This window comes from Chroicocephalus ridibundus, chromosome 7 (genome assembly GCF_963924245.1).
Source record: "Chroicocephalus ridibundus chromosome 7, bChrRid1.1, whole genome shotgun sequence".
NCBI classification, from domain to species: Eukaryota; Metazoa; Chordata; class Aves; order Charadriiformes; family Laridae; genus Chroicocephalus; species Chroicocephalus ridibundus.
This window is the reverse complement of record NC_086290.1, coordinates 18727041-18751117: the sequence shown is the minus strand read 5'-3', so window position 1 is coordinate 18751117 and position 24077 is coordinate 18727041. Positions and strand designations below refer to the sequence as shown.

The 24077-nt window shown below is 38.9% G+C and overlaps 1 protein-coding gene across 3 annotated transcripts in view; it reads left to right on the top strand.

Annotated features, from left to right (window-relative positions):
- PLA2R1 (phospholipase A2 receptor 1) overlaps positions 1 to 24077 on the top strand; it is a 44412-nt gene that overhangs the window by 8666 nt on the left and 11669 nt on the right. For all 3 annotated transcript variants that reach the window (XM_063341538.1, XM_063341536.1, XM_063341537.1), the window contains exons 5-23: positions 79 to 192; positions 876 to 1019; positions 1982 to 2170; positions 3658 to 3815; positions 5166 to 5273; positions 10359 to 10471; positions 12636 to 12805; positions 13303 to 13505; positions 13805 to 13950; positions 14458 to 14542; positions 15463 to 15595; positions 16063 to 16098; positions 16606 to 16763; positions 17861 to 17925; positions 18308 to 18411; positions 19786 to 19928; positions 20699 to 20816; positions 21683 to 21813; positions 22385 to 22529. In XM_063341538.1, coding sequence (XP_063197608.1) covers positions 79 to 192; positions 876 to 1019; positions 1982 to 2170; positions 3658 to 3815; positions 5166 to 5273; positions 10359 to 10471; positions 12636 to 12805; positions 13303 to 13505; positions 13805 to 13950; positions 14458 to 14542; positions 15463 to 15595; positions 16063 to 16098; positions 16606 to 16763; positions 17861 to 17925; positions 18308 to 18411; positions 19786 to 19928; positions 20699 to 20816; positions 21683 to 21813; positions 22385 to 22529 — 2463 coding nt within the window. The remainder of the gene's footprint in view (positions 1 to 78; positions 193 to 875; positions 1020 to 1981; positions 2171 to 3657; positions 3816 to 5165; positions 5274 to 10358; positions 10472 to 12635; positions 12806 to 13302; positions 13506 to 13804; positions 13951 to 14457; positions 14543 to 15462; positions 15596 to 16062; positions 16099 to 16605; positions 16764 to 17860; positions 17926 to 18307; positions 18412 to 19785; positions 19929 to 20698; positions 20817 to 21682; positions 21814 to 22384; positions 22530 to 24077) is intronic.

Here is a 24077-nt window from a genome sequence, read left to right as displayed (position 1 = left end):
GCAGATCTGTACCTCTAGGTATTTTAAAACACGGGGAAAGCGTGAAGTATTACTTTGTTTATTTTTTTTCTGTTTCAGGGCAGTTAAATGCCACAGACGTGATGCTGTGGACGGGCCTGAATCGCCTGGAGGAAGATGCTGGCTGGCAGTGGTCAGATGGAGCAGCGCTGGCCTTTGTGAACTGGAGAGCAAGTACTTGATGTTCCTCTGGGCTATGTTGTAGCAGTGTCGGTGTATCACTGTACGCCCTCTGGAACTGCAGCTTAGATACAAGAGGGCTGTTCCCACAGCTGCATTTGAAAAGTGAATCAAGTGAACCAGTGTACCTCTTTTCTTTTTTTTTTTAGAAATATTTATTCATATTAATGAACTAAAAGCCCCTTCTAGGGACGTAGCATCGATTGAGATGGATCTGTTCAAAGCATTAATGATCCAGCCCTTTCATCATTTACTTCTAAGGGTGTTTTCAGCATTCCAATTGCATATTTAAAAGCTTTGCTCTGGCTGGTTTCATGGGAGAAAGGAGTTTCAGTTTGTTTACATTAACGTGCTGTAATTAACATTAGCACGTTAACATGAGCTTTGTGACTTGGCTTGCTACATTTTGAGGTCTGTCCACCAGCAGATATAACAAAGACACTAGAGCTTATTTCAGCCTCTCATCTGATAGCAGCAGCCAAGGAGGGATTGCCTCACGTGTAAATCATGGTCAATGTTCAGCTGTCCATAGCATGGGTGTAACATTACTAGAAGTTTGGGTGTGCAGGGATGTTTATATATTCACTCAATAAGGTGCAGAGAGCCTTACAACACCATTTTACAAGTAACCATGTTGAATTTTTGTAACTTTGTGCTTCTCAAAAATGTGCTTGCAGATGTCTCTGATAACCGTTTTAGAGAAAATAATTGTGCAGTGATTAATTCAAAATTGAAGTACGGCTGGCAAAGTTATTTATGTGACTCTGGATTGCCTTTTGTATGCAAAAAATATTTAAATAAGACAGAGCATGAAACATTGGGTAAGTCCATCAATGTTACTGTAGCCTATTTGTGGGTGTGGAAGGAGAACAAGTGGAAGCCACATGAATATAAAGTCATCAGAATAGAGTCCTAGCTGGACTAAATGTATGGATTCACAAGTTTAAGGTGAATAGTTTACATTAACTGAAGTAGTAACACTTCCTTCTGTTTAAATAAAGTCATGTCGAGAGTCTTAAAAATAGCAAATAATGTTAATATACATGGCATTTAATTGGTTCCTTACATGATCAGTGGCTTACACAATACTCATTCTCTTTATATTACAATAGAGCCACACTTTTGAGTTTAAAAATAGGTTTTCATCTTTGAATTGAATTAACCAGTCGCCCAAGAGAAGAAAGTTGCATAAATGCAGCTCAAAGTTTGCAGTTAATTTTATGGCATCCTGTACTTTCCATATACAAAAAAACCCATTGTACAAATATTTTTTTTAAAGTGTTTATATAATGAGTACAGGATACATAGTACATAGAGTGCCTCAGACTCCCATTCTGTGGGAAAGGTAAAGAATTGAGTTTCTTAGAACACTAATTTTTGTTTTGATAAGAACAAGTTATACAGCTTCAACTTCTTCCTGATAACTTAGAAGAAAGTTTCCCTGCTTGTTTCAGATAATGAGGTAATGCATCTGAAAAAGCTTTAGCTGATTTTGAATCAGGTAATAAGGGAGATCTAACATGTTTTAAACTGAATAGCATATCCATTAGTGTGTTTGCACTAGTCCAGCAGCCCAAATAGTTGCATCATAAAATAAAGTGGGAGAAATTTTGTTTTGCTTGGTAGGTGATGCTCCATAGAGCATGTGTTTTGGCCTCCTTAAGTCATCTTGGATGACCGTTTTCAGCATTTGGAGATAAAAATGGGTCTAAATGTGTTGTAAGATAACATAACCTTGGCAGTTCTATCTAATATACACGAACTTTGTATGCTTAATTAAAAGATACATGGAAGTATTATGCCACTCGTTGTGACCCTGGCTGGTACCCACACAATCGCAACTGCTACAGACTTCATAAAGAGGAGAAGAGCTGGAACGATGCTTTCATCTCATGCCAAAGTGACAGTAGCGGGCTCATTAGTATATCCTCCATGGCAGATGCAGAGCTGCTCCTTAACTTGCTTGAAAGTGGTGAGTTTGGGGAGTTAAAGTGTGCAGTGTTTCTTGAAGCGTTTCGTGATGCTCTTTTGTGCAGTCCTTTAACATTGTTAGCCACTTAAGCGCTATATTGCAAGGGACACCCAAATGGTGTTTACAAAGAAGAAAGCATGATGCATGCTCCTTCTAGGAGTCTTAAAAAGGTACAGTGTCACCTTCTCCAATAACCATACTTGAAAAAAATAAATGAATCAACAAAGTAAACACAACGAGGCCGCAGTAAACCTGCTAGCTTTTGTCCTTTCCTGTTCTTGGTTGGTTCCTTGCAAACTGTTGCAAAGCATTCAGTGATCATCTATGCAAGAATTGTGCTTAGAAGCAACAATTCAGAGTATCTTTTGCTTTTTCAAGCTGGCTTTGTCCACACTGCAAAGTTGCTGCTGCTGGTATGTTGGCAGAGTCCCCTTTGATGGCAGCAGGGTGTATCAAAGGAGTTCTGCTAGTCCACGTTGCCCTAAGAAGTAGCATAATTACACAGGAACTTAATGAACAAAAGCTCTTTGGTGCAGTGACGCCAAGACTTTTGTTGTCATAACAGCAGCAAAGAAAAGTGAGTGTTTTGTGCCTCCAGCTGACATCGGTGTGCTGGCAGAGCCGCACAGTTTGGCCATCAGTTTAAGCTTCCCAGAGCTGGGGCACAGTGACGTGTTTTATCAACTCTGTCCCATCAGCTGTGGTTGGAGGACAACGCGTTACACTGGATTTACTGGACATCATCTCCCGTTACCATCCCTCCTGCTGTCCATCCTCTTCGCTGTCCTGTCTGTCTTTCTCCTAGGAGATTAACCACCGTATCATCTTCCTCACCTCTATTAGCATCCTCCATAGATACCAAGTACCATTTTTTCCAGAGGTGCTGTGATGAATGGATGTAATCGTTCTCAGCTTGCATTCAGCTTCCAAATCTGCTGCTTCTGTTTCAGACCTACTCCAGGCTCCTCTTCAGGAGAAGGGCTTTTGTGCCCGAAGGCCCGTATACTTCTAGCTGTAGTAGCCGGTCAAGTAAGGCATCGCATCAAACCCCAAGGCTTGTCTGTCTTATGTTTGCCAGCTCCTGTGGCTACAACTGGAACTTATAAGCATCGCTCAGAGAAATCTAAAGCTGAGCGTGCCATGGAAGACTATAAAAAGAAATCTTTCCCTTCCATGTCAGGCTTTCTGCCCCGTGCAATTCACAAAAGTGCATATGCTCTTGATTTGTATTTTTCAGGATTTCAAAGCTTATTATCACATATGTTGATCTGTTTTTGAAACAATTTAGTCTTCAAGGGCAGCAGAACATTATCTCATCGGTGAGGTTTCCTAAAGTTCATACAGCTACTTTTTTTTTTTTTTGTCCTGAAAGACGGTAATTCTTATGAAAATCGCATGAATAATTTTGAACAGTGGTGTTGACGTTGCAGGAACAACAGGCATTATTTCTTCACCATTGAAATCTGAACTCACTTATTCTTTTACAGAAAATGTAACTGAAACATGGATTGGGTTATACAGCAATAACACGGCGGTTGTTTTTGAGTGGTCAGATGGCACCCCAGTAAAATTCTCTAACTGGCACAGCCAAGAACCTGACGCCTTTCAAAGAACAGGCCAACTCTGTGTTTCAGCACAAGGATCTGTAAGTTTCCTTTTATTTTTGAAAGAATTAGACACATGCTTTTATTTTGGCTCATAATAATTTATTTTCTCAGTGTGCGTACTTTTTTAAACCATGACCTGTAGACTTTGTCTTCCGATTCCTAATAGATTCACGTTATGATAAATACAATGTAGCCTTTGGAAACCAATACGTTTTGCAGTGCTGATGCACAGAAAATTAATCATAGGTTTTGAGCTTATGGTCAAAAAAAATAATGTTACATACATAAAGCTTGCCGAATGGAAGAGAAAAAATATGAGCAGGTATTTTGGTAAAGACAAAGTAATTTAAAATCCAAGTAGTGTATATTCTAATGTATGATGCATCAGTCCCTGTCTTGCAAGCTTCAAATTAAAGTTTTGAAAAACAGTCAGCTGTGCCTATTTTATGTTCTTGTCAATATTTATAAATTTTATGCATCTACTTAAAATTATAGAAGTTGACAGCAGTAAAACTGGGAGTAATGTTCAAATAACACAGTGTCTTGTCAAATCACAACTCATCGCGCTGTCGGGTTTTTTTTAATTTGGACATAAATTTACTTTACTTTTACAATTAACAGTACTTAAATTCACTGGCTTACATGAGCGGCACTATAATCCTTTTTTTTTTGGTAAACTGTGTTTTGCTGAAGTGTGAAAACTGTATACAAAAGGGTTTCTGTTGTTTCTCCAGTCGTGGGTCCAGGTTGCAATCTTTAACTCATGGGAAAGCCAAGACAATTACAGTGACCTGGAAAAGCGGGTTCCCATTGGAAGCAGAAAATAGGACTTTGGTAAAATTTTGGGTTTTACATGCACAAAACCATAGTTTACTTAGTTTGCAAGTGTAAACAAACAAATGAAAATTTAAAATACAAAGGAAAAGGAAGTTCAAGTTATAATTCTTCAAGCATTATTTTTGGTACTTCTCCAGTATATATAGATGTCTGAAAATTACTTCATACAAACTTTCTTATATCTTGAGTAAGGACTGTTCAAATATAAAGATTAATCTTACAAAGAACTATAATAGGAAGAAAGTTCCTATCTATTCTGAAAAGTAAGTGCTCTGGCACAGCCGTAGTGTTAGTTAATTAAAATGCATTACATCCCAAAGAGTGATTCAAAGAGACAAACCCTTTTATATGATTGATTTGAAAAGTCCTGGTGACAGTGTTGGTAGAAATGAATGATCCGTCTAAGGATTAATTAATGAACAGAGTGAGAAAAATTACTTGGTTTTACTGAAAAGTTAAAATAGGAGGAGGGGGTATACTCTAATGTGTGTGTATAGATATGCATGAGAATATGGATATGTACAGAATATACTTCTTTTTCTTTCCCTTAGGAGGGACGTTGGAAAGTTAAAAAATGTGAAGACAGATCTTTCTACATTTGCAAAAAAGTAGGGGAATTTAATCATGTATCTCCTGAGCTGGAATCAAGTTGCCCAGAGGTAAGGGGGTTTGTGGTTTTTGTTTTTTTTTTTTTTTTTAGAGCCTTACTAATAAAATAGAATTATATAGTAAACCTCCTCTAAATATAGCTACGGAACTTAAGGATGTAAATAGATAGATAGTTTTTCACATTAACGACATGCATGTTTTTCTAGGAAAAATCTTATTGTTTGCCTTAAAAGTATGTAAACTAAATTTTAATGTAAGATTAAAAGCTTTCCCAAGATGCCTTTCACGGCTCGTTGCGTTGTCAGCAGTTGTGACCCAAGTTCCTATTTCTTTCTAGATCAAAAGTGAAAACCCTTTTGTCCACCATCTGTGCAAATAATGGCTGTTATATGATGCCTCGTCCCACACATGGTTTTCATACATTGAAATGGAATGTCAGGGTGAAAAACAATCCGTTTCATTGACACAGAGAATGAACTCTTCCACTCATACATTAGCATTCCTTTTACTTTCAAACAAAAATGGGAAGGAGCTCAGCTATCTAAATAGCACATTGCAACAAGTTTTCGGGCTTTTAGGCTCTGCATTCTGGTAGTAAAAGGTAATGTGTTAAAATATGATTTTATTTGCCAGCCATTCCTTTTCACAGTGTGAAGATAACAAACTTTTAGACTTTGTGTTGTGAAAATTTTATTCCAAACTCTGGAGGAGTTTTGTGAACTTTTTTTATTAGGAAAAATCTCTCTTCTCTAGCTTGCTTTATCTTTTAGCTCGTTGCATTCCTTTCTTAATTTACTGTCTTTTTTTCTTGAGAAGTCAAGAAACACCACCAGTTCAGGTGAATTATGAGAAGGTTGAAGCTGTGCTGTTTTGGACTTGGATGCAATTTTTCCCCGGATGTACGGTAGTCAGGTCCAGCGTTCTGGTCATGCCATTATGGAGGCAGAAGTTACTGCTTGGTTTCAGTTTCTGAAAGTTTAGGGTAACTTCGTTTATTTAATTTGGAGTAACGTACTTCATCCGTCAAAAATTCTGTGGGTTATTAGCGTAAGAGAGGTTTGTCACCATCCTGACCATGTGGAAAATGTGCAGAGCATCAAGACTTCCAGTTGTAGTCAGGAGCTTGACAGGACTTCGACTTCTCGTACCTCACAGGATTGAGACTCAAGAGATTGAGTCGCTGGGGGTAGGTAGTTTGGTCTGCTCTGGCAAACTTCCTGCGTGGGATAAATTCCTGCTTGTTGATGTTTCACGCCCTGTAAAAACATATGCTGAACCCTGTTATAGTCCCTTGGTTTTGATAGATAATTTTCTTTCTAAAGTGAAAAAAGTTTCATTCATTTAATCAAAGGAAGTCAGTAGTAGGCTTACTCAAAGCTACTTTTGATTTCAGACACTTTGTCTTGACATCTCACTTTCTTTTAACATTCAGTGTGTATGTCGTTGCTAGTTACTGGCCTCATTTTCCAGGGCTAAGTCTTTATTTCATCCAGATTTACCATTTTTTTTTCCATTTTTCTGTTGCTAACTTACCTTTAAACATACAGAATATCAATCGATGTTTCTCACATTTGATCTTCTGCTTCGTTAACCTCATACTGTCATTCGTGTTGGGTTGCTGGTGGATTCTCAGGGAGTTTTGGCCTCAGGCACAGTTGTTTGCTTTTCTAAAGCTCTATAGTCTTATGTGTTATTACTGAGCTTTCATTTCATGTTGATTTTACGACTTGTGCATCAGATGAACTAGCCTTTAACATTTTCTGTGGTTCTGCTGATTGCAGTTTTTGCAATATGTCCATATCAAGTTACCAGAAACCTGAGCTCTTTTTTTCCTACACTTCTGTCATCCTAAGACATAAAAAGTGCTAAGCGCTTTCTTTCCTTAGCAGGTCAACTGTTCTTTTTTCCCAGTCAGCAGGCTATTACTGAGAAAAATATTCTGTTGCAAAGGTCAGATTCTCTGGGCAGTTTTCCCCAATGCTGAAATAACAGTTTTAAACATTTTCTTTCAACCAGCTTTTGAAACAGGTTGCGGGGCTGTCAGCTGCTTGGTAATTGAGTTGGAGGTTTCTGTGTGCAGAACTGACTGTGTTTGTGCTGGTGACTTTCTCCGGTCTTGAATTTATTTATTTATATGCTGCACTTTAATTAACTTATTTATTTATATGATGCACTTTAATTTGTGCATCAAAAAACAACAGCAGAGTACTAAATCGAGTGTTTGTCTTTATGGCTGTTGTAACAGGAGAGAATTGTACTTAAAAGAAGAGAATTGCTATCAAGGGTACAGAACCTCACGAAGAGCAGAAGGGCAGCTGCTCAGAATAAGAGTCCATTCAGCCTCGTGTTCTGCCTCCCACAGGTGGCTGCAAGTGCTGTTTGGGGAAAAGCAGGACAGGGCAAATGTGGATAAAGCTTGCCCCAGTTTTTCCTTCAGTCCCGACCATTTAGGGGATTTTCTGAGCCTTTTAGGATTTGTGTATCTAACAGTCCCGCGTTGGGTATCCTCTCCAAGTGCTTGATGATTCCCTCTCGAGCTCACGCGAACTCTTTACATTCACAACTTTACTTAGCGAGGAGATGTGTGAATCTGCTACCCGTCGAATGAAAAAACTCCACCTTCTTTCCCCGTTGAACCTTCCTCCTGCTAGCTTAGCTTTGTTTGTCGTCCCCAAGGTCTTGTACTGAAGTAGTCCCCCACCTTCATGGCACTCACCATTTTGTAGACCTGTGTTGTACCCTCCCTAAGGCATCTCCTTTTTCCAGGCTGAAGAGTCCCAGCCAGCTCATCTACTGCTTCAGTGGAAGCAGCACCATACGTTTCATCATCCTTGATGCCTTCCTTTCCTAATATGTTTTTCTGAGATGCAGGGTCAGAACACCAAAAAAGGGCAAAAAGTGAATTTAAAAGGACAGAGTAGCCTCACAATTCTTAAGGTTCGGTTTGACTTTTGGACTAAGCTGATGTTTCATGGAGCTTAAGCATCATAGCCCCCAAATCTTGTTCATGTTTGGTGGGAGTGAGATAGCTGTCCCTTGCTTTATACATGAAATGATTGGGGGATGCAGGGGAGGTCCCCGTGTGCATCACTTCATATTCGTCTGTACAGAATGCCATCTGCCATTTTATTGACCAATTACACAGCCTTTTAAGTTTAGAATTTCTCAACCTGCGCTTGCCCTCAACACAAGTTTACCAGCCTCTAGTTACTCCACAGTTTTATTTATTTATTTATTTTTTAAAGTAAAGATTAGCATCAAATAACTTTCCTCCAGTCTTTAGGCACAAAGGAAGCTTTAAGAGGAAGATTATGCAGTGCCATTTGCTCTAGATTAAAATTTCTGAGAGGTGAGGATGGTTGTGTTTGCCTCACTCGAACCAGTGCATTTTTCACTTGAGAATTCCAGTGGAAGGCAACCAGGCACTTGCTGTTTCTTACCTGCATCCCGATAGAGGGTTTTTTAGTCAATACTTGTCCCTCTTCCAGCCCCCGCTCCCCAAGTTTAAGTGCACATCAAAGTTAAAACGGCGTTGCTGTGTCCCCCGTGGGACTGCCGAGAGCCCGCTGTGTCCCTGGGCTCTGCAGAGCCCTCGGCGCCTGCCACTGCATTGTTCCCATGGGGATGTCCCAGCTCCTTGGTACGGAGATAGGGAAGAGCCTGCACCCGGGTGCTTGTTTCCGTCTGTGAAGCCAACATCTGAGCAACGCGTGCGTGTTGTTCGGGTGGAACCACAGAAATTGATGCTGCAGCTCCTTTGGCTTCTGTGCGTTTCTGTCGTACGAAGGGCTGTGCCCAGCCATCTCCAAGCATCCGAGGGGGATGACAGCAAAAGGCAGCGGAGCTGTCAGCTGCCCTAACAGCAAACACACTCCTAAATAGAAGCTGAAATTTGCCTCCCCAGATTCAGCAGCACTGAAGGATGTGCGTAATGTTTGATTGCCGTCCCGAATAGCTCTGCAGCAGCATCTTGTGCATTTTATTGTACCTGAGGATGGAGAGCAGAAAAAGAGCTTGTCTGTTTCCCGTTTTTTCTCCTTTTGCTGTTGGTGTCTCCATCCAGCAGTGTTTGATGGTGCCAATCTGGGTGCTGTGCCCTCCCTGTTGTGCTGCTTTGTGAGCTCTCCTCCAAGCAGCATCTCCCTCACAGAAGAGGCAAAGCGAGATCGGCTGGTTCTCCTGCCTGTGTGCGGCTTCAAGTTTAGACAGAGATGGTTTATTATCTCTTTATTCTCTTGATTATTTAAAACAGTCAAGCAGGAAGACCAGGCAGGTACCCCGCCTGAACAGGCAGAATTCATACCCATCCTGGTAGCGTCTTCTGGACACCCAGAGATGAATAATAAGAAATAGAAGATTAAGAATAAGAAGAAATGAGGCAGGCTGACCGCTGATTGGTCTGGCTCATCTGATAAACCATGAAAATGTGCCATTTCAATTCTGCATTATTAGAATAGGATGATTGTTAATTTAAATTTTTTGGTTTTTGTTTGGAAGCTCTATTTGAAAATGAGAGAGGGAGCTGAGAGAAGGTAAATAACTAGAGTGCATTGCTGCGTGAAAGGCCAGCAATTTCTGGAATAAGTATTTCTGTTTATGGTTGAAGACAAAGGGCAGCTGTAATCCTTTTTTATAACAACTTAACTGAATCTGACAGTGTTTACCCTGCACGTCAGGTATTAGATATCAGCAATGAGTTAGCACAAGTGGAAACCCAACAAGTGCTACTACACGCTCCATGCAGAGAGGTGGCCGTCGGAGGGGCCTGGCGTTCCTCCCCAGAACTCAGCCCGTGAAACAATATTCAAAGTATAAAATTGAAACAAAAGTATTTTGCGGAGAGAGTGCCTTAACTGTTGCCCACATTTTTGTCGTACCCATTAAAGATGCTATCGTGTGTGCGTGTGTGTGTTAATCCAGTTTTTGCCCAATTTAAGGATTTGAACTTTAAACTTTTGTTAATTTTACCCATGTTTTCCGTGACCTTGAGTATAATTAGTCTTGAACCACAGTAGAAAGGAAAAGGGCTGTAGGGACGTAAGTGACGATCAGACAGAAGGTACAAAAGGGGATTGAGTTTTTTAACGACTATATAATAATTAATAATCTATAAAATAATGTTCGTTTCTTTTAAGGGATGGGAAAGACATGGTGGATATTGTTACAAAATCGACAGTACCCCTCGAAGTTTTGAACATGCTTCCAGTGGTTATTTCTGCCCATCTGCACTTGTATCAGTAACAAACAGGTAGTTAATCCTATTAGACAGCGTGAAGATGCCTCTAACAAGAGCTATTCTAACTTTAGGAAGTGTTGCATGGCAAAAGATATTACCGTTATGAAATAATACTCACATGAGAGGCGAGCATAATTACTAACATTGGCTAAAATCAAAGGTGCGTTTTGCTTTTTTTTTTAAATTGAAAATAAATTTAGTACAAAGCAATTGTTAGGCTAATAAACACTTAGAGCACTGTGCACACATGGGAGCATGCTGAAATCTAAACAAAGTGCTTTCTACAGAGGTATGTAACATCGTTAAGAAATTTTTATTAGTGTACTTGGAAACTCTACTGAAAAATAAAAACATATTTAATTTTTATAATCAAAATATATCCACTTTTAATCCAAATCAATTAATGTCTTATAACTGTTTCTATTTATGTATGCATTTTATGTGAGTTCTCAGCAAATAGGGGGAGAGAGTAAATGTTTGAAAGCGTTTGAAGTCTGTCTTCCCTTCCTTTGCTCCTATTTACCTGTATTCCAGCTTCAGCAAAGGCTTTCTCCTCTGCAGATGTCGAGGTGCTTGGATTTTTTCCGATCTCTTTGTGATTTACGCTGTATGTTGGATTCCCATGAAAGTTTATGACATACTGATAGATATATTACATACATACTTTAACCTCCGTGTATTTATTGTAAAAAACCAAAACAAAACAAAAACCAAACCACCAAAAAAAACCAACCCAAAACCCAAACCAAACCAAAATAAAAAAACAACCACAAGGAGGAAATTTCCTCTCCCTTTAAGTTTAAGGGGGAAGTACGGTAACCACCAGCAGTCAGATGAAGGATAGCTAGAAATGTTCGGAAACCGTGGGCTACCCCACATAAGGATTCACATCGATGGGAGTCTGGCCTGCCGGCTGGTTTCGGAACGGTGCAGAATGCGTGCAGCGCTGTACCGCAGTACAACAGTAATCCTTTCGGGGAGAATAAAGGACAAATTCTCGCAGCTGAGCATTTGCAGCTCAAACGTCACAGGGAGCTGCGGGCGCGCTGCACAGCGCTGGAAGCACGTCTTCTGTCTTTTTCTGCTTATTTCTCTTTATTTGATTTTTGCTGGGTGTAGCCGTCGCTGTTTATTATATTAGTTCCCAGCTCCAATGTTGGCGTGGCAAAGGAGGGTACTTGTTAGTTTAGCCTTTTCTTTTTCAAATTACTGCTGAGGTTTGTTGTTCTGGTGTGAAAAATGCAAAAGCTTTTCATTGTATTGATCCTAAAATATTCATTAAAAAGCAGGTTGTAGAGGACAGAGAGTTGATATAGAAAGAGAACATGCAGAGGAAATGAAAGTTAAATAAAAGTTCTCACTCTCAGTGTGACAGATATATTCAGTTTTTTACATTAATGACATTCTTATGGTATTTAGCCATTCTTGTCAGAATATGTGAAACCAATAAGTGGTATAAGTCTTTAGCAAACTGGGAATTTACTTTGCTGTATATATTTTCGTAGGAAGCTGATTAAGCGTGCTCAAAAACTAAAGCATTTCTTTGTATAGTGCTATACCAATTATATCTGAATAAATTACATTTAAGTGACAAATGGGTTACTGTATGCAACAATTATTACTTGCAAAAAGGTGTAAATCTCTCACATAATTTCAATGAGGAAATTAAAGGAGGAAAAAGTAATTCCTTCTGTAGTCAGATCAGGCAGCGCTTTGAGCCCTTCAGCTCTGGTTTCTCAGTGCTATTTTGTGTGTCCGGTTCTAATAGGATACTTCTGTGCAGAGCTTTTTCTTTTCTTTTCTTCTGTAGTTTTTTTTCAGACCCCGCTATTTTTTCTCCTTCATACCAAGAGTGTCTTATTTTTATCTGTGCATCATTAACATATTCTGTCTTTACGTTGTCTAGTGTAAGCATCGAGTTTATAAAATCTTAATCTACTGTTTTTTCTATGCGCTCAAATGCTTGGGGGGAGGGGGAAATAGTGGGAAAAATTATGGTTTATACTAAAGACTTGTGCTTGAAGTTCCTCACAGCATTCTGTAAAGAAAATCAAGTACCTCTCAACGTATTCTTATCTTCTTGCATTACCTAAATCATTTCATGAGAGCTATTCACGGAGATACCAGTTGACCCATTTTATTCTAATAAGCTTTTTGTCTCGATTATTTTATTAAGGTTTGAACAAGCTTTTATCAACAGCATGGTCCGTGGCGTGGTAAAATCTGAGCGAACTTATTTTTGGATAGGATTGCAAGACCTTAACAACACAGGAGAATACTTTTGGCTAAGTGCAGCGGGGAAGAATCTCTCTGTCAGCTACACAAACTGGAACCGGTACCAGCCACGTGAGTAACGTGCTGATAAACGTGCCCCTTTAGTTTGCTGATACTTGGTTTTCTTGCTTGATTTTGGTTTATATTAATCCCAAGGAAAACATTCCAAGAAAACAAAAATGAAAAAATGAAGTAGTTGTTCATCCTTTGAAGTGTAAACCTCCTTAGCAATACCTGAGAACAGGGATGAAATAATAAAGACACTCCTTTTCAGTAATTGCTTCTGAGTTGTGGACTCCTTTTATTGCTTTACTGCTGCCGTTTGCAAAAGTACTGTTTTAAATTGCATTTGATCTGCGTTTTGTGAGAGGAATCCTTTGTCACGGTTCATTTTACAAGCTCAAGTCAGCCAAGGCAGGCTTATAAACTGGTTGCTGCCCAGAGAATTTGCTACTTTTGTGAGTTCATCGAGGTCTTATCCAGAACCTGATGCCAATAAAACAGTCACTTCACCAAAAATTCACAAAATTTGAATGCTTTATTCTGATAGTCAACACTTGCATGTCTAGGTCATGCTGGAGGCTGCGTGGCTATGCGAGGGCAGCACCCCGTTGGTTACTGGGAGGTGAAAAGCTGTAAGAACTTCAAAGCAATGTCATTGTGCAAGCAAAAAATCAATTCTTATGAAGAACCTGAACTTACTTTTCAAAAACATTTGAGTTCCTGCTATTTTGGATGGGAGTCGGAAGCTAATCTACACAACTGCTACAAGGTACGTGACAAACTTGCTCTGAATTTTTCTGATTCTACATTGACTTAGGAATATGCTGTTCCTAAAATATTTTTTATAAATCATTATTTCTTTTACTCAACAAACAAAAATCAATTGTTACCATCCTTCACTATGCTTTAAAGCGAGTGAACGTCTTAAGATATGAATCAGAACTATACTTGGAATATACACGGCTTTATAGTAGGAAAACCTGCAAATAATACTTGATTTTTATGGGTTTCTGAAACAACTGCTATCCAAAATCAACTGCATTTATGGCAGTGTTTATTTTATTGCAGATATTTCACAATGAGAAAGTTCTGATGAGAAGAACATGGGAGGAAGCAGAAGCGTTATGCCAAGATTTTGGAGCACATCTTGCTAGTTTTAGCCATATCTACGAAGAGACATTTTTAAACAATTTATTATATACAATTTTTGATAGGTAAATATATATATTTTTTTAACACCAACAAGAGTTATCCTAATCATACTAACATGGAAAAATAATCTACAATTTAGGTTCTTCCATCCTCTTTACCTAGCGGTTGAAGCAGTCTCTACTCTCGACTAACACGAACTCAGAAATGGGTGAAAAGAAGTGTCTTAGCAACACTGTAATGTGATTCTTTTTGAAGATGATCTCTGTAGTAGATGTTGAGCAGCTCTTAATGTCAAGGTGATATTTCTGCGAGTTAACATTCCCCGTTGAAATGGAAGTTTGGCAATTTTAATCCTATTTTAACTGGTTTCATCTTTAAAGATATAATTTAGCATTTTAATAGGAAAACCAGAGTTCAAGGATACCAAAAAAGTTAAGAAATGCATTACAGAATATGTATTGAATTCAAGAAGAAATGAATATGGGTATTTGCACTATTTAAAAAATAATCTGTTTAATAGCTACAGAAAAAGTGCTTGAGAAGTGTTATTTCCTTTGTTTCCCTCATAGAACAGAAGAAAGGCAGTTCTGGATTGGATTTAATAAAAGAAACCCGCTTTCAGGAGGGACGTGGCAGTGGTCTGACAGAACACCTGTAACTATCTGTATACTACATATTTCAGTAACCTTTCAAGTCATATCTGAGCATAAGTTCACAAAAATAAGCCTTGTGAGCAAACGTTGGCCAGGAAAACTGTTCTTCATGTCCACATACTTCACTTAAAGTAATTGTTACAATAGGATTAAGAGTACAGTACTATTAAAATAGCAGCCTGTGCAACTGCGGAAGGAATTTGGTAGGGTTATAAAGGTTTGCAGATGTCTGCTCTCCTACAAAGCACTTTGTGGTTAACCCAGGTATGTGCAGAGTGAGCACAGACGTGTGTGTGTGTATATATACACACGCACACATACATTGGAAAGCCTTAGAGCTGTGCTTACGTGCTTTATTTGTTCTATGACTGTTAGGTTCGCGCCTGCGCTCAGAGCTAAGTCTTTCCTTTTTTAATACCACTTTTGATTTTGCATCCTTGAAGGCGTTGGTGCCACGTGCCACACTAATGGTTAGTACCTGGGATTTAAGCATCGAACAACTGAAGAGGGGTCAGCTTTTAAAATTTAATTAGTTTTCAGCCTTCAAGAACAGCGCCAGTTCTGCCAGCGCTATCTAAATGATTTCAGAATGCGAGTGTAAAATCGAGTCGTGCAACGCGTTGAACCCAAGCAAAGGCTGTTAGATGTGGGTAACCACTGATAATCATGTAAAAAACTTGTTATGTTTCATAGCTATTCAATTATCTTTACAAAGGAGGAGTCTGATATAAAATGGGAAATTTGAACAGAACATTGTGGGATAATGGACCCTATTTTTTGGATTTAGGTGGTCCTCTAGTTGTTACTTAGGATGTTCTTACCATAGACGCGTCTCCACATCCTTCCTTTTTCTCCATAATGAGATTTTGAAATGCTTCATCTTGGATTGTTGTTGAAAGATAATGAATGTGCTTTTTTCAGGTTCTGTCTTCATTTTTGGAAAGCAAGTATGTTGAAGATGACTCAAGAAACTGTGGTGCGTTCAAAGTAAACAGAACGGTCTTTCCAGCACACTGCAGTGAAAAGCGTGAATGGATATGCAAAATACCAAAAGGTGACATTTCAATTAACGTACATTTTCTGTCATACCCATTACTTGCAATTCATGAGAGACAAGGAAACAAAATATCTAAAAGCCTACTTTTCAGCCACATCTGGATCTCATTGGTCTTCTGCATGAAATCATGGCACAGCTGTATGTGGCCATTAGGGTTTGTTGGCCAGTTAACGGGTCTGGTATGTGCAGTCAGTTTAAAAATGGATAGCAATGATTAGCACTTAGTTGGCAGGAGTTAGTCAAAGTTCTTATTTATAAAGGTTACTAAAAATGTTGTTTAGTACACGTGGCAATTATTTTATTCAGTTCCACATTTAACTCCTTTCTTTATTGTCCCTGAATGAGAATAGCAATATTCTTCATTATTTTGATTAAATCCTTACCAGGTGAGAAAGCAATTTCAGTGAAATATCTGTCTTGATTCTTAATCAGCAATGTTTTAATTTATTTATGTATTTTTGCAGGTGTTAAACCAAAGAATCCGGATTGGTACATAGCTGGTATGAAAACATTTTCTTTTTTTCACATCTTGAAACATTATCATTTGGAAATATAATTTAAGCTGTTGATAAAAATAAAATAGCTAAAATGTTCTAAGTTAAAAATTTACATGAAGGAACTCTGTAGGAGCTTGTTGCTACAAATCAAAATCTGCCCCTCCTTTTGTTTAGGAACACTGAAACATCAGATACTACTCAGATTAGGTAAAGGAACGTTGCCTGTACTAAGCACAGGACTACACTAACCTCTCCATCGCATTCAAACTGCCTTTTTGCAAAGGCTGGGCAACCCCGTTAACATTACTGCAGTGTCACAGGATAGAATATAAACCCAAAATTTACTTTTTTTTTTTTTTTTTCCGTAATTTGATACGTCAGATATGGTTCTGCTGTGGCATATTTGTCCCGTGACGTGTGGCTGAAGGTGGGCCACGGGGGTCACAAAGAATGAGATTTGAAATGAGCTTTTACCCCTGCACAGCACTGACTCTTTTGCTTGTTTTCTAGAGCTGCCGTGGTTGTATTATCAAGGAGCAGAATATCTTTTCCATGTCAGTCCTACAGACTGGGAAACCTATGAGTTTGTCTGTGGCTGGCTTCGTAGTGGAATGGCAACAATAAATTCTTCTGCTGAGCAAGCCTTTATTCAAAATAAAATTAAGAAGGTAATAAAAACTACCTCTCTGAAAGAAATAAACCCTCGTGCAGTAACTGGTTATTTTCTGAGGCATCTTTTGGAGTATCTGGCTGCCTGTTGCTCCAGGTAAAATCCGAAAGACGTTTTACTTCAGAAATAGTTCTCTCGTTGTCTTCATTTCCCTCATCCCTCCCTGAAGCGCCGTTTAGCGAAGCAAGTCATTTCAGAATCTGCAGCATCATCGCAGCTAACGAGCAGGTCGGTCAGCCTGCCTCAGAATACCCAAGAGGAGCAAAGAGCAGCTTCCTATCCCAAAGTTAGGATAGTAATTAGGAGTAAAGAGAAAGGTTTGTTTCATATGTGGTGGCCATCCTTCTCTGTTTCTGCACTTCAGTTCGTTCTGGAAAAAAATAAGCGCTTCCCAGAGCCAGGGTGGCTTTTCCAGTGTCCTGCACGTTCAGAACTTTGTTGGCTCTTTCCCAAAGACCCCAAAACTGTGACTATGGAGGGGCTGACCCTGACAGTGAAGTCTGTTCATAGTTTAAGGCAGAATCAAGTCAGCACAGCAATAATAACTTTGAATAACATTATTTCTTTGACTTACCATAATACTTCACCCTTCAGGACTGGAGGTCTAGAACCTTTCAGGAGAACGATCAGTCTGGAAAGCATCTCTAGGAAACTCTCGTATGAGCTATACAAAATCAGTAAATGTTAATTTGGAAACATTAAAAGCCAGACATATATTAATGCTAAAAGGAAATACTTGCTGTTGTCTATTTCTAGTAGTTGGGGAAAAACAAATTCTAGCCTAAGACTACAGTCCTTTTCAAGCCAAATAGGCTGTAAATTCCTAAAACTATAAATTCCTACTTTACAGAAGATACCTCATCAATCCAGTGGAAACTGGGGGCTAAATCGTGCTCTACTTACCTGAATAACCTTACTGAAGTGACATAAATTAACATGGGCGGGATTTAGCACCTGTTCTTGCCATTGGAACCCAAGGGAGTTGCTATTCATCTGAAAACCAGCAACCTGATTTTAGGGGTTTGTTGATGCTTTAGGAAGAAGGCAACAACAATTAAATGTGTGGCAAAACTTTTTTTTTTTTTCTTTTAATAGCTATCAAATAGTGACGTTCACTGGTGGATTGGATTGCACGCAGAAAACCTCAGCAATGAATTTCGGTAAGAATATCTATGCTTCAGCTGCTGGGAGTTGTACTTGGCGTGCCCCGTTTACAGGTTGCCGTTCAGTCTGATGGGCTAAAGCGTGTGATGGCTGAGGGGGATACTCAAGAGACAACTTCAGTTCTCATGTAAATATCGTTCAGAATATATTGCCCTGAATTTATCTCCATGTTACAGTATTTCTCCTAAAAGGGGTATAAAAGACACAAGCCCAAGACGTGAACATCAGCCTTGTTGTTGTTGGCTGTCTTTCTTTAAAGCTTAGTTAATAAAGGGGCACTTCCTACCCTGTATCTGCTTACAAACACTTTTAATGGAGGTTGTGTTTTTAGGTAAGGGTAGGAAAAAGTGTAACTATGCTCTTAACATTTCTGCGCAGCTGGAGAGATGAATCACCAGTAACATACCAGAACTGGAATGAAGGGAGGGAGAGAGATCCGCAGAAACCGGGGAAAAGATGCGGCTTCATTTCATCACAAACAGGTTTATTTTGTGTTTCCTTTTGTTGCAGGAGTTGTGACTTGATTCTGTTGTTGGCCAAAGGGCTTATATTTTTTTAATTGCTTTCAAGAAATGCAATCCCTATTACGTGGTACTGCATTACATAGTCCTGTTACATGGTTATAATTTGCATAACTGCTTCTGTGGTTAAAAAAAGAATATTAAAATATCATGAATGTGCTCAGACTAGGTTATAGGATTTAAAAAGTATATTAATAATTCCGGTAGTCTAATGTCAAAATATAAAGATTCCAGCGATACCGAATCTTCAGTTTTGCTTAAGAATCTGTTATGTGGCACAGCAAAAATGTTAATGCACTGCTGCTTTTCGCAGTCAGTTTTCTCATAACCAAATGAGCCAGATGGATGAGCAATAATTTTTCCTACGTTTATAAACTGTTTTTCTATCAGCACACAACTTTAAATACCCAGGTTTCTAGTTTATTTTTGATCCCATAGCCAATCTGCTGAGGGATTTTTGGGTACCATGGTTTTGATGCTGGCTTTATACCGCCACATGGCTCTGTAGTTTGCTAAAGAAATAAAAAAAAATGTACAGTGCTGCTGGTTCCAGTGATTTCTGTCATCTGTCAGTCTCTGTTTTCTGAAGATCTGCAAGTCTTATGGTAAAGTAAACATGTCAGGTTCCATGAAAAGAAAAAACAACCAGCTTGGTATTTGTGACTGAAAAAAATTAATGCAGTTGCACTCTTGTAATCCCACCCTTGAGAGCCAAAACTGAAAAAATGCAAAACCTTCTTTTTTTCCCACACATAATCTCAGGGGTTTGATTCATGACTTTCGAATGCTTGGGTTTTACGTTACTGTAGTTAGTATCGGATAAAAGGAAGGGATGCCCGCCCTCCCCCAGCAGCTGGCCAGCAGATGGGAGCTGGTCAACAACTTGAATGTACTGTGTTCCACTGAGAAATGTATTTTCAGGTCAGCCTGTATTCAGCAGGTCAGCGGTTTATGTCAGTAGCTGGATCTTGCCAACAATTTTCAATGTAAGGAAGTCAAACTATTTTATCTGGAAGGCATCATTTCCATACCTTTCCTTTTTTTTTTTGCATAACAAGTATTTTTTTAAAATACGTGATGATAGAGGCATATGTTATGTGACTCAGCGCAGAGGAATTAGTTTAACTGAATAAAATCAAAGTAGCAATAAAAGTATGAATCCCATGGATGATCAATTCCACTGTCATGCGATATGTCCAAATATATTTGATGCAGAATCTTGTTTTACTCAACCACTAAAGGGTAACTGTCTTAACAATATCTAAGCTAGCTAAGAAAAAAAACTCTTTCCAGTTCTTAAGCCAATATTGAACTGTGATTTTTCTTTTTGCACAGGACTCTGGGGTGATGAAAACTGTACTGTCTCTCTTCCCTGTATTTGTAAGCGTAAATTTGCATGGAAAATAGAGAAAGAGACTCCAAAAGATCAAAACCAACAAGGAATGTGTCCCAAAGGCTGGCTGCACTTTGGATTCAAGGTAAAACATTTTTTCTGTTGTTTGATAATTCAAAATGCATTCCGTACTTCTGACAGAAATTGGGTTTCTTAAGGATTATTCAGCGTTTGAAGATTTTCTTACTTTTTGAAAGCAGAGCCCTTAGGTTTATAACTACTGACAGGTTTACAGCTATTAAGTAGCTTTGCACACAGAAGTTGTCTTAATAAGGTGTCAAAAATTTTACTTCAGTTGAAGGAAATGAATACTCATACATGCAAAATTTATCTAAGTGTATTTGTGCTTTTGCTGTAAAAAGCCTGCTCCGTCTTCTCTTTTCCACTTACGACAATTCTGAGAGTCTTTTATGGTCTCAAAACAGATCTCTGACCCCTTGTTGTACTAAATGGTCCCAAACTGCTGCCATCCTCTGAAAGATGCTGTTTCAGATAGGGTTCATCAAAGATAATTATAAACCAAAGTCTATTTGCAATTGAAGGTTGAAAGGCAATGATTTCATGAAGCTTCTATGAAATACATACGTTCCGTAATAGCAACGTGCATTGAGGTGTCTGGATTTATCCCGGTGCTAAACTGTGGTGAATACAAGGATAAATATAACCCCGATCGTGTTTGCCTTTAAAGAACTGATTTGAATCCGAGCCTGATCCCAGCTGAAAACTGATACTGGCAATGTTGGAGTGGTCCATTGCAGGACAGAAACTAATCCGTGATCACTCTTAGGGATTGATAAATAGTTTTTAAACTGGAGAAAAACAAAACAAGCCTTTTTTTTTTTTTTTTTTAAACAGTGTTTTTTGATACAAATTCCGAAGGATCCAGAGCATCTGAGAAACTGGTACTCTGCACAAGAGTTCTGCAGTAGCTATGAAGGGTCACTCGCGTCCCTTGAAGATGAACTGGAACAAGGTTGACTACTGAAAATATTGATAAATAAATAAAATTTCGTCTTCATTAGATAAGATGCTGTGGTAAAATTTCGTCTTAGATGCAGATTTAGGAAAGAAGATCTCTCAGAACTCATGGTTCCTCTGCTTTAAATAAATTAGTGTTTCTCTTTCCCAATTTCCCAAAATGTAAAGATTCAACTATCCACTGAGCTATATGACAGTTGCGTTTCGAGGAGTAATTATATTTCCATTGTTCTTACTACCAAGCATTAGAAATACAAAAACAAATTATGGAATACCCATTTAAAATTTTGCTATGTACAATTTCTATCTTATGAATGCAACATCACGTTGTTATGAAAGAAATCTGATTTTTATCCTTTAATAGTACTTAAAAATTTGTTCTGTTGTATAGCACATAAGCATAGCACTAGGCTGGAACTGTCAGAGAAATAAGTGCCAGCACATTCAGAAATATTTATAATCCCTATGCATAAAAATCTGTGGCTGAATTTCATCCATGTATAAAACCACTTATTTGGAGGTGGGAGGAATCTCGCTGGCAATCTTTAGGTGAGAAATCTTATTTCCAACTGAAAAAGAGAAAAGCTTTTTCAGTGGGACTGTACCCTGAACTAATACTTAAGGTGTTCTGGAAGACTTACTAGTTAATGGACTAGGTCTGAACCCAAGCAAAGTTAATCAGTTTAACTGAATTTATAGTTAGATGACACTGAAATGCTGCTCATGGTCTTACTTTCTAGTAACTATGTAATGTCATTGATAGTAATTAAATTTTTCAGTGCTTTAGTATATTGGAAGAGACTTCACCTATCTCTAAGTGGTTACCAGTTAATTATATTTTATTTCTCTTTCATTTCGTAGCTTTCATAACTATGAACCTATTTGGACGGAAAACTAATGTTTGGATAGGTTTCCAGAGTGACGATTATGAAAAATGGGTGAATGAAAACCCTCCAACGTATTCCAACTGGTCGCCAGTTGAAGTAGTGGATGTGAGTACTTCCTGGGTGTTTAAGGATGGCGGGAAGTCGTTTTATCCATAAAAATCATGACTTTCACAAAGACAAGGCCTAACTTGTTACAGTAACTTAGTCTTCTCTTGATTTTTGCAACTTCAGACAACTCTGGGCACAGATTTATGGGCGTAACTTGAGGTAGCAAAAAGAGCAGTATTGAAAGAGTTATTTAGGTAATTTGTGGCTATAGTCACGTTCTCTTGCAATTGCTTTTAAGCACCAAAGTTTGAATTATATGGTTAGTATCATATGCTGGGTCTGAGCAAAGCTTAGGGATAAGACTATGAATTTCATATTTTAATATATTGTTTTACGCCAGGTTAGTCCTTATTGGGCTTAGCATTTTAGTTTGTTCAGTGAAAGCTTGTGACTTTTTATTTATGAGGTTGTTGTTCCAAATTGTATTTTTGGGAGTGTTCATTGGTCTACCTAAATGTTTATAATAGTGACTTCCAGGTAATTATTCCTCTAAATTTAATGTAATAATTATGCATTGTTTTTACACAGCGTCTTTTTTAATTAATATAAGGTTCTGTGTTGATTGCAGAGACAGCGTTATAACAGTGCAAACGCTCAAGAACAACTTCCACTATGTACATTGGTATCAAATAACCCTAATTTTTATTTTACGGGAAAATGGTACTTGGAAAACTGTCAGAAAAATTATGGGTTTGTCTGCCAAAAGACACAGGGTAAGGCTTCCTTTTGTTTTGCTTCTGTCCTTTTTTCTTACTATATTGAATTCATCTTACTTTATTCTCATCTGGAAGCAGCTTGTTATAGGCGTTTATAAAACCAGGAGCAGAAAAGATTTCTAAGATGGTTCTACTTTGATATTTAGACAGACTAGCTCTATGGCATTTAATAAATCAATAGCTGTGATGTAGAAGTAATTTCTGAAAAAAAACTTTGTTACTAAATTTTCTTCCTAATGTTAAGCTTTCTGTTGCATATCTTAGATTCTGGAATAGAGATTAAATTTCACATTTTCTGTGAGCGGAGTAGGAGTAACAGCCTGAAATTACAAAAGGCAAAACAGGGTAATTTTGATGAAAATATTGGGTTTTTTTTTTTTTTAAAAAATTGGTTAGGGTGTGGGACTTGCAATATTGATCACTATAGAGTCTAGAAAATGTGTTTCTGTGAGCAGCGCGGACCAACTGGCGGATCGAATAGATAGTTTGGCTTTTCTTTTCACCCTTCTCTAATTCTGTCACCTTAAAGTTGACTTGCCAGAAGCACGAAGCTTTTGCGGGGAACACGCGTGGTTTGCTTTCCTCAAGCCATGTCCCAGCATTGCCTGTCAGCTCGGGAGCCGCTGGCGCCCATCCCCAGGGCACCTGGGCGGCTTCAGAGCCCGTCCCAGAGCTGCGGGAACCTGCCAGAGCTGGTCCTAAAATAGACCAGCAGCAAATTATTAACCCTAAAGCAAAGGGAGGGCTGTAATCTGAGCCTGTAAGGACTGTCCTTGGGTGCTGTACTTACCGGGGGGTGGTTTTAGGTGGCTCAGCTTTATATATCCCCCTGGCTCTAAAGAGACAACGCTCCCCTGCTAGCTGCCAAGGGGGTGAGGGAGGGCGACTGGAGAAGTAGAATAAACAAATACAAGCTTTGGGGAGTGCTCACATGTAGCTCTAGCAAACCATAGCCGTGTTTGACCTAATTTATTGTGAACTACAGTTGCGGGGAGTGCCGGAGTAATCCTGCACTTTGTGTAGAAAAGATGAATAAATGCATTTTCCTGCTGGTTTGTTTCATTTACCTCCCAAACACTTGTATTATAAGCCTTTGCTGCTACTTCAGACAGATGGAAAAGCTGTTAAAAGGCAGGAAGGAAAACTGTTGCCTTGGGGCGGCCACGCTGCAGGGCTCTCGGGATGTTGGGGCTGCAGTGGGTGCTCGGGACCCTCCTCACGTTTCCCAGCTGGGTGAGCATGAGTGGCCCTGGTCAAAGCCTGGTGGGGCTGGGGGGACGCGCTGTGCCCTAGGCTTGGTGCTGCCCACCCGCCCGTGCACTGCAGGGTGCTCCTGGGGGTGAAGGGACCAGTCCTGGAACCAGTGTGACACCCATGGCTCTCTCCCAAACCATCAGGCAGTCCGGCACGCTAATTCAGCAGAAAACTTTCCTCTTTTTTTTTTTGTCTGTCTGTCTTTCCTTTTTTTCCTTTTTTTCCTTTTTTTCCTTTTTTTCCTTTTTTTCCTTTTTTTCCTTTTTTTCCTTTTTTCCTTTTTTTCCTTTT